The 11,054-nt window shown below is 44.4% G+C and overlaps 1 protein-coding gene across 1 annotated transcript in view; it reads right to left on the minus strand.

The window, feature by feature from the left end:
- Positions 1-11,054, minus strand: part of DNAH14 (dynein, axonemal, heavy chain 14) — a 157,968-nt gene that overhangs the window by 87,371 nt on the left and 59,543 nt on the right. The window contains exons 31-36 of the mRNA XM_015562337.1: positions 10,822-10,978; positions 9,180-9,269; positions 6,513-6,657; positions 4,438-4,646; positions 3,716-3,809; positions 2,235-2,352 (exon numbers count right to left, since the gene is read on the minus strand). Of these exons, the coding sequence (XP_015417823.1) occupies positions 2,235-2,352; positions 3,716-3,809; positions 4,438-4,646; positions 6,513-6,657; positions 9,180-9,269; positions 10,822-10,978 (813 nt within the window). The remainder of the gene's footprint in view (positions 1-2,234; positions 2,353-3,715; positions 3,810-4,437; positions 4,647-6,512; positions 6,658-9,179; positions 9,270-10,821; positions 10,979-11,054) is intronic.

Genomic DNA, 11,054 nt, shown 5'->3' on the forward strand with positions numbered 1-11,054 from the left:
TATTTATTGATGTTGAACATTTTTTATATGTCTTTTGGCCATTTGCATGTCCTCTTTGGAGAAGTGTCTATTTAGGTATCCTCTGTCAAGTTCTCAAAATATATTTTTGTTGATTAATTTCAGAGAGGAAGGGAGAAGGAGAGAAGAAACATCAATGATGGGAGAGAATCATTGATTGGCTGCCTCCTGCACGCCCCCTACTGGGGATCGAGCCCACAACCAGGGCATGTGTCCTTGACCAGAATGAACCTGGGACTCTTCAGTCCGCAGGCTGATGCTCCATCCACTGAGCCAAACTGGCTAGGGCTTCTGCTTTTTATTTTAAGACTCTCTTCATGTCTCTCCAATGAAACATGATACTGTTGCAGCATCATTTATTAATCCATTCTCCTATTGCTGGAATTCAGATTCTTGCTGTTTGTATGATTATAAATAGTTCTGTTCTAGATAAAGCTCCTTATGCTAAATCTGAACACTTCTGTGATTATTTCTTTATAATAAATTCCGAGAATACGAAACACTGGAGTATATGGTTATTTTTAGCATAGGTTATCAAATGCATCACCAAGAAAGGCTCAATCAATTTATGCCACGAATACCTTCTGTGGGAGTTTATTTTTCAGCACATTAGCTAACATATGGCATCGTTAGTATGACTTAGGGAGGAAAAACTTACATTGTCCAAAGCCTCCATTTTTACCCATGAATTCAAAGAAGGCGTCCAGGATTCTGCAGAGCGTTGTAACGATTGTGATGTTTTGGACAGGAAGGGGCTGAAATTTCTGATGTCTCTCTATAAACTGTAGCCCATCTTTGACACTATTTTTAATCAAGAACTCAAGACAATCCACTCCTGAGGGACTCATGATTTTAGACGTTTTTGCAAGCCACGACTTCACGTAAGGCTCCCATCCCAGATCAATAGGATCCTGACAACAAACCGTACAAGATAATTTTAGGTAAATGACAGTGTCCGCCTACTTTCTCCCTCTTGAATTCCCCAATGCCCAAGTGCGGCTTAGAACCATCCTTCATTCAAGGGCAAGTGATCAACAAAGGCCAAGGAACGACCCTTCTCTGGAATATTTTGATTCTTAATGACAGTCCTGCAAGTCAACAGCATGGGGCGGGGGGCGGGGGGTATGTGTAGAGAGGTGCGTTGGGTTATGTGTACGTGGTGAGGGCACTGCTTCCCCAGGCAATCAGCGCCGTCCTTAGCGTCATTCATTAGACTGAGTTATGCAGATCAGAAGAAGGGCGAACAGTGGCTAATCGTGGATTTCATGCATGAGAGACCCTTATACCCGGTTGTCTTCCGTCTCTCCGCCATCTCCTGGGAATATGTTTTGCAAGTCCCCAGAGTCCTGCGGTGGGTGTGGAAAGGCTTCCCACCAGCAGCCTCACCCCACTATGGAAGGCACTCCTGACTCACAGTTGTGGAAAATATCCACGTTCCAATTACTGAGTAGAATTAACAAAACTGGTAATTACATTCGTAGTCATTTTCAGGCTAGGAGCTGGTAGAAGACACAACACTTTGAACTACTGGGATCACTCACATCGAAAGTGCTGTAGAGCCCTGCTAGTGTGGCTCAGTGGTTGATGTCAACCTGTGAACCAGGAGGTCTTGGTTCACTTCCCAGTCAGGGCACATGCCCAGGCTGCGGGCTTGATCCCTAGAGTAGGGCATGCAGGAGGCAGCTGATCAATGATTCTCTCACTGATGATTCTCTCCCTCTCCCTTCCTCTCTGAAATCAATAAAAATATAAATTTTTTTAAAAAGCGAGTCTCTAGCTAGAGATATTCAACTATAAAAACAGTGCTGTAGATAATGAGTGGTTATTATCTGAAACAGCACCTGTTCTTTGTAAAGAAATTTGATTTTGGCCCGGCCGGCGTGGCTCAGTGGTTGAACATCAACCTATGAACCAGGAGGTCACGGTTCGATTCCTGGTCAGGGCACAGGCCTGGGTTGCAGGCTCGGTTCCCAGTGGGGGGCGTGCAGGAGGCAGCCGATCCATGATTCTCTCTCATCATTGATGTTTCCATCTCTCTCTCCCTCTCCCTCCCTCCCTCTCTGAAATCAATTACACACACACACACACACACACACACAAAATAAATTTGATTTTGAAGACTTACCATATAGACCATTGCACATCGGCTGACAGTGGCGGGACTGGCGTGAGAGAGACTGTCCACTTCAAAAATCACTCTTATTTTATTAGTTAACGTGATTCGTTCGCTGTTGGCGAGGCACAGTGTCCCAGTGTCATCCAGCATCGAGTTCAGGCTTTCTACCCAGAAGACGTCCACGGGGCCGTCCAGGACAACCCACTGCCAATCGAACTCTGCAGAGAGACACATGCTGGCTGGACCGGAGGACCCTCCCGGTCTTCTTCCATTACAGCCTCGCGATTTCTGTCTCATTTAGGAAATGCCTCCTAATGACGATGGAAAACGGTGCCCGAGGACACACTAGAGCAGTGGTTCTCAACCTTCCTGATGCCGCGACCCTTTCATACAGTTCCTCATGGTGTGGTGACCCCCAACCATTAAATTATTTTCGTTGCTAGTTCATCAATGTAGTTTTGCTACTGTTATGAATCGTCATGTAAATATCTGATATGCAGGATGTGTTTTCTTTGTTACAAATGGAACATAATGAAAGCATAGTGATTCATCACAAAAACAATATGTAATTATAGATGTGTTTTCCAATGGTCTTAGGCGACCCCTGTGAAAGGGTCGTTCAATCCCCAAAGGGGTCGCGACCCACAGGTTGGCGACCCACAGGTTGAGAACCGCTGCTCTAAGGACGCAGCAGCGGCAGCTGAGGTCCCTATCAAAGTCTGGAATGTAAGTGCCCTCCTGGGGGCGCTGCTGCCTGGATGACACCAGGGGGGGATGGAAGCAGTGGCCAGGGTCCTGCAGGGACTCACTATACATCTCTGTCCCCTGGCATGTAAATATCATATGCAGGATGTATTTTCATTGTTACAAATTGAACATGATGAAAGCATAGTGATGAATCACAAAAACAACATGTAATTATATACGTGTTTTCCGATGGTCTTAGGCGACCCCTGTGAAAGGGTCGTTCGATCCCCAAAGGGGTCACGACCCACAGGTTGAGAACCGCTGCTCTAAGGGAGCAGAAGCAGCAGCTGAGGTCCCTGTCAAAGTCTGGAACGTAAGTGCCCTCCTGGGGGCGCTGCTGCCCGGACGACACCAGGGTGGGATGGAAGCAGTGGCCAGGGGTCCTGCAGGGACTCACTATACATCTCTGTCCCCTGGCACACAGCACCGCGGCGTCCGCTGGGTGTCAGATGCATTCAGAGATGACCAGGCCCGGGTCGCGTGATCGGGCCTGGGAGTGTACAGCCTGCGTGGGGCCCACTCAGTGACTATATTGCAGTGTGGCCGGGCTGCTGCTCACCCGGTGTACTTCTACCCGTAATAACTACTTGGTGTAAACCAAAAGGGCTCTACGTGAGCCTGGTGTCTATGGGACATAATCACCTGGGCTGTAAGATAACGGTAAAATGACACACATTTCAAATGAGCGCACTCACACACACACAAAAGAAATAGCACAAGAACAAGCACACGCATCAAAAACGTTTAAAATATATATAAACGAAGTTCAGAATGGGTCAGCTTGCCCTTTTGGGTTAGTCCGTCATCTAGATGAAATTGAATCATCATACTTACTCTCGCTTTCGGTAACTTGAACCTCTTTCTCCATCCCTTTCTTAAACGTAGTAGCACTCATATCTGATGTATTAAAGGCACGAAGTTGGAAAACCTAAAATAAGTGAACAATCATGTTTACGTTTTCATCTGACCACCCGTTCCCATTAAAATGGACTATATGTCAATCTGCTTTCTTTTACGATAAAAATAAAAAAGGCAGAGGGTTCCGTAGCTGAGAAGACCTCCACGTGACCATCGCAGTGGACAGTAATGCTGTGACCTCAGGTCATGTCCTTTTAGGACATCCTTTCCGTTTAGTCCCCGCACTCCGAAAGATAATACAATGTTGTTATGTAATATTCAAATGATGCAGCAAAGCATGAAGGGGGGAGCAGAAATTCCATTGATTTTTAGAGAGAGAGTGGGAGAGAGAGGAAAAGACAGAAACATCGGTGTGAGAGAGACCCATCGATTGGTTGCCTCCTGCATGAGCCCCGACCAGGGCCCAGGATGGGGAGGAGCCTGCAACCAAGGTACTTGCCCTTGGCTGGAATCGAACCCGGGACCCTTTGGTCTGCAGGCTGACGCTCTAGCCGCTGAGCCAAACCGGCTAGAGTGATGATACTTTTTATATTCACTTTTACCGTAGTACGTATGTAACGGTGCTTTAATATCAGTCTTTAGATAATGAAATAACCCCCAATAGTCAAATAAACATAATCACCCCATGCTACACTTACATTAGCTAAATCCGAGATTCTTGATTTTAGTACAAGATCGCTATCTTTCTTTGAAGAGCTTGTACTGTTATAATATACGTAGTTTCGAATGATTGCTGATAACAATCCATCGGTCCATTCCATGGTGTTAGGGTCCAGTTGTCCATACAGTTCACTCACCGTGACACACTTGGGATTTAAAACCCAAGTATCCACTTTTCCCTTTCTTCCTGGAATCTGAGAAAAATCCAGGGTGGGTTTTTAACACTAGAAAGATCGAAATTTAGTATATACCTATATTGCCCCAAAGCAGTCAAAATGACTGCATTGTGAAAGAATAATATCGGAGCACTCTTCACTTATGTTCCTTAGCTTTTCCAATAACTCACTTCTATTCGACATTTCTTTCATGAATTTAGGGCGCAAAAGAAATAAAATAAACAACTTATTAGAACAAGTATCACTGCATAAAGATTCGAATAACAAGTACTAGTTTAAAAAGAAGGGGATGTGCCCGCAACCAAGGCACATGCCCTTGACCGGAATCAAACCCGGGACCCTTCAGTCCGCAGGCTGACGCTCTATCCACTGAGCCAAACCAGCCAGGGCAAGGGTGGGTTTTTAAAGACATTAACTACATACAGTCCGGATGCCACCCTACCAACCTGGTTCTTACCGAACAGGAGAGGGGAAAAGGAAAAGCCAGGTAGGCGGAGGCCCAGCTAGGCCTGGGTGGCATGGGAAGGTGCCGACCTGCTGGCCTGTCCATCGCACCTGAAAGCGAGTCCGAATGGGCGTGGCCCCCGCCAGCACGTGAAACCCAAACATATCAACTCCCCAACCAGGAAGTGTCTCTTCTCTCTCTTTTGCCTGTTGGGACTCCGGTGGAGGGATGCCCTCCCCCAGGCCCACAAGGTTCAGGGTCACATGGGGCTCCGTGCAGGGACCAATGGACTTGAATCAGCCTGAATGCTGCAGTACACCGGCTGCAACATGGAACGGATGCTCTGGACCCTGGCTGAAGGGGAGGGGACTTCGGAATCTGAGAAATGTAACTCTATGCCGGTGAAATCGACAGAAAATTCCTTTTCTAAAGATAATCGCAAGAGCCTCACTCCCACCCGTGCCTGGGAAGTCTGGCCCATGCATTCCTCCGGCATCAGTACAGTTATTTAATTGTTTGCACAGCTGTGACCACAGGGTTTTAGAAGAGATCTTTCACTCCAAAGAAAGGTTTGCTATAAAGGTAGCAATTTCCAAGGAACTATAAAAAAATGGGTGTTATGAAAACTAGCCATAATACTCAAATCATAAAAATCCTGGCTATTACAAATAATATCCCTTTATATAAGAAATTGAGGTACACGCTATGTATTGGAGTCTACCTTTATATGGAATAAAAATATATCATGAAAAAGTAGGAGTTATTCTAGGAATTCCAGGACAATTTAACGTTAGTCAATCTATCAACATAGCTCAGTACATTAACCAGTTAAAATGTAAAAAGTAGATGGTAACATCACTTCATAAATTCTAGGAGTCAAAAACCAAAGTATAATGAGAACAGAAAAAAGTATTATTAAAGAATGATAATATCAAAGTATGATAAAGAATATGTATCATAGACCCAGAGTAAACATATTAAATGCATAAATATTAACTGCATTCCAGAGAAAGGAAGAAATAAGATATGATAGTTGACATGGTCTTGAAGGGTAAATCAATGCAGTAAAGTTAAGAATATAAGTTACATAAATATTAGGAAAGATACAAATATTAGGATACAAATATTAGGATATATTCATTTGAAGATGACTCAATTGATTATCTAAAAACTTAGAACCTAACACTCCATCAAATAAGGTGATTAAGCGTTCAATAAACATACAAATCAATCGTTTTACTTTACACTAGCAATGACCAGTTTGAGATTCAAATGAAAAACAATCCCATTCACGACAAATGATTCCCTAAATACAAAATTCTGATCAATAAAGTTAACAAGTACCGAACAACTTATGTAGAGAGAACATGAAGCTGTAACTGAAGCATAAAATATGATCTTAACCAACCGAGAAACGTTTTACTTTGTAGACTATTTACCTGTGAAATGGAGTTGGTTAATTCAGTCCGTAGTATTAACTCTTCAATTGGTAAAAGTGTTAACGCTTTTTCTAGAATTCTTCTGACAGTCGTCTTTCCTCCACCTGTTGGGCCCACTAACATCACACCAACACAAGCCTAGAGCAAAATTGCAGATTTAGGGCTTAAGACTGATTTACAAATGGTTCAACTAAGCTGAAACTTGAAGGTTCTTATTTATAAACACAACTCTAACTAGATCCACAAACCCTTCCTTCAAATTATTATTCAATCTATTGTAATCTGGGTTGTTTCATTTTACTGTTAAAATCACCAGAAATCTAATTTTATTTATTTCTTTATTATAAATATATTTTTATTGATTTCGGAGAGGAAGGGAGAGGGAGAGAGAAACAAATATCAATGATGAGAGAGAATCACTGATCAGCTGCCTCCTGCATGCCCCCTACTGGGGATCGAGCCCACAACCAGGGCATGTGTCCTTGACCAGAATGAACCTGGGACCCTTTAGGCCAGCGGTCGCCAACCTTTCGGATCTCAGGGACCACCGGTTGGTGACTGCTGCTAATCCACAGACCGACGCTCTGCCCACTGAGCCAAACCAGCTAGGGCCAGTAATCTCATTTTAAAATTCAAATAGTAATTTCCAATTCTTCATATTTAACAGTTGCTCTCACTTTTCAATTCTCCTTTATTCCTGTACCTTTCTCTACAACTGGCTTCTGTAGTGAAATTTACCGGGGCTTTCCTTGGCTCCATTTTATCTCTCTTTTGAGTTCTGATTATTCTTTCCATATTAGCCTTCTGTAATTTCTCTTCTCTTCTCTCTCTCTCTCTCTCTCTCTCTCTCTCTCTCTCTCTCCCTCCCTCCCTCCGTTCCTCCCTTCCTCTCTTTTTCTTCCTCTCTCTCTCTCTCCCTCCCTCCCTCCCTCCCTCCCTCCCTTCCTCCCTTCCTCTCTTTTTCTGTCTCTCTCCATTGAAACTCTCTGATCTCATGCATTCCAATGTCTTTAACTACACCTGAATTCTACTGTATACAGGTTCCCCAGTCTTTGGTTCTAAGTGCCAGAATGAAATTTCAATGGTCTACTAAATATTTCCACCTCAATGTCTCACATGGTTTTCAAAGTCAGCATGATCTAATGCATATGGTCTTTCCCCACTTGTTGCTTCTCTTCTTTACCTAACCTGGGTAATAAAAGCACTATGCACCAAGCACACGAAGAAGAATGCTTGCCTCTGCATCCCCTCATCGCTTGCAAAGCTTTTGCTTGACTGTATCGTCTTCGTTCCATCTCAACCACAATGGCCTTACCTTGGCGCTATGGACTGAATTTTGGCGCCCCAAATTCAAATGTTGAAACCCTAACGTTTGAATTTGGGGGATGGGACACAAACATTCACAAGCATTCTTTGGTGAAGACTCCCAGGTCCATGTAAAAATTCCGTAAATTTGTATGCTTTTCTCTCATCTTTGTCAGTTTAATCTTCAGACCCAGCCTGGGGCCCTAAGAGGGTAAGGGATAACTTCTTCCTCCATTATAATTGGTACCAGTAGATATAAAAACCTACGGTAATTAAGACTGTGCTGTAGCAAAGAAGGATCTCTTACCCTTTGAGACAGCATGGAGGGACCTGGAGAGTATTATGCTGAGTGAAATAAGTCAGTCGGAGAAAGACAAGTATCGCATGATCTCACTCACATGTGGAATAAACTGATCAACAAAATACAGTGATGAACAAAGTAGATCCAGAGACATAGAAGCATGGAAGAGACTGTTGAACCTCAGAGGGAATGCAGGGGAGGATGGGTGGGTGGGAAGAGATAAACCAAAGAACTTGAATACATATATGCATAACCCATAGTCACTGACAATAGGGTGGTGAAGGCCTGGGGTAGGGGGTGGGAATGGGCTAGAAGAGGTCAATAGGGCATAAAGGGGGACATATGTCATACTTTCAACAATAAAGACTTTTTATAAAGGAAAAAAGAAAGATGATAGAGAAACAGACACTAAAGAAAACCCACTACTGTCTCTCTAAGTGTGTATCACAGATCCCCCCTGAGATCAGCCTCTGACTGTGGGCATGCCCAGTGCTCACAGAATCCAACCACTATGCAAAATGAACCCACGGTGCTATCTGGTCTTCCTAAATTGGAGTTTGCAAAGTCTTGAGTTGTTAATATCTTCTTTGCCTCCTTATTTTGAAGGGGAAAAAAATGTTTCCTTTTCTTTCCATGGAAAGGCTCAGGGCCCTCCCTTAACTGGAATTTCCTGAGCCTGTCATGTCATGTCAGCTCTGCGGCTTCTGCTCTGATGAAGGTAATCTCAGTGCTTAGAGAAAATTGGCACTTCCTACCTGGCAGTGCTGAATATTGGGCTTGGCAATATTGCACAGCCTGCACTTTGGGCAATGGGTGGGTTCAATGTGTCTGCACATGCCTGTCTGTGGGACTGCTGGTTTTCTTTAAGAAGGACAGTTAAATTGAACTCAGCAAATTTAGTTAGTTAGTTAGTTAGTTAGTTAGTAATCAATAAACCACTTTACTTTGAAGAGCGTGGCAATTGCTCTCTTCTGTTAGTTCATATTGTGTTCCCCTGGATCAGGCATTTTAAAATCCAGGGCAAACAACTGCTACCGTGCCATTCTACGCTTACCTGCAGCTGGTTATGAAACTGTATGATTTTCTCCTTCTGAGCTGGCCATTGCTGTAAGCCCAACAACTGTGTCGCAAGAGCTACTACTTTCTAAAAAAAAAAGGAATACATTATTTCAAAATGCACTGCAAATCAAACTCTTGGTATATAATCCTAAAAAAGTCCCTCTTCACTAGGTACCAAATACTGTACTATAATAGTTCTTAAATTTTTAGTTCACCAACCTGAGAATAATGAGAACCTATTTTCTACCCAAAATACAATATATCCAGATTTTTAAAAAATAGACTTTTATTGATCTCACAGAGAGGAAGGGAGAGAGAGAGACAGAAACATCAATGATGAGAGAGAATCACTGACCGGCTGCCTCTTACATATCCCACACGGGGGATGGAGCCTGCAACCCAGGCATGTGCCCTGACCAGGAATCGAACTGTGACCTCCTGGTTCATACCTCGACGCTCAACCACTGAGCCACACAGGCTGGGCAATACATCCAAATTTTATATTCAGAGACTCCAGCAGCAGATCCACAGATCCTCTCTATATTTAGAACTCATGCTTTAAGATATGCTTAAGAACTAGCTGTAACCACCATACAAGTGTTTATCCTACAGTCAAAAAGACAATGTACATGATCCTACATCTTAGTGTAATTCTAACTACCATTAAGGTAGGTTTCCGATTTTCTAATGATTATTTTAATGTTTCAATGTTCAAAATATTCAAAGAGAACAAGGGAAATTTTTTTTTATTGATTTTTTACAGGGAGGAAGGGAGAGGGATAGAGGGTTAGAAACATTGATGAGAGAGAAACATCGATCAGCTGCCTCCTGCACACCTCCTACTAGGGATGTGCCCACAACCAAGGTACATGCCCTTGACCGGAATCGAACCGGGGACCTTTCACATAAGGTCTATCCACTGAGCCAAACCGACCAGGGCGAACAAGGGAAATTTTTTACAAATTGCAAACCTGATGTGGTCATACATCGAAACATGCGTGCGGCCCGCCGGCCGTGAGTTGGACATGCTTGCGTTAAAACATCCCAGAAAAAGGGGCTGTAGCTCAGAAAGATACTAAATATTTCAACAGAGAAACTGTAAGGGCAGCTATGCCCCCTTCTAAAGTGGTTCTTTCACTGTGGATGTAATTGGTAACTATGTCTTCAGGGGGAAAAAAAAAAAAAGACAATTTTATCTGTCTTTCTGGTCAACCTTGCCTACTTTCTTTCCCGTTCCTCACACTCCTGCACGGGACAGGCAAAGCAGGAGCTGAAGGGGGCGCAGAACACTCAGCAGGGCTGGAGGGAGAGAAAAGTAGTCCTTGCCCTGGCCTGGGGGTGGGGGTGGGGGTGGGGAGTGGGAGTCAGGAGAGGGGGGGCGCTCGCTTGGAGCAAACAAAATGCATAGAAGACTTCCTCCCAGCAACTCCTCCTTCGGGGCCAGTGCAGTGGAAGCTCTTGCCCACCCCCCAAAGGGGAGACACTGATCTCCAAGTATTTCTGCCCCCCTCCGCCCCCCACATGATAACACGGATACAGCGATTCAGGAAGGATTGTCATCGTTTTCATCGACGTCTCGTTCCTTATCTCGACCCTCCACCTCGAAATCGTGGGTGTGAGTTCCCCAGAGGTCCCACCTCCAGGGCAGCCTGGCTGACTGGAGAAACGGTGGCTTTGGGGAAAGTGTCTCGGATGATGTTCTCAAAAGGGAGGACGTCGCGGGCGGTGCACGTGGGCAGGCTGGCTTCCCTCACGGCTTCGATGACGATCGGCGTCTCCTCGGCTTCGGAGAGGCTGTCGCTGGTGTCGCTTGAAGGACAGAAAACACACAGAAAGGACGCGTGAGCGAGCGTGTGCTGCTGGCGTGCAA

Source organism: Myotis davidii, unplaced genomic scaffold (genome assembly GCF_000327345.1).
Source record: "Myotis davidii unplaced genomic scaffold, ASM32734v1 scaffold174, whole genome shotgun sequence".
Taxonomy (NCBI): Eukaryota; Metazoa; Chordata; class Mammalia; order Chiroptera; family Vespertilionidae; genus Myotis; species Myotis davidii.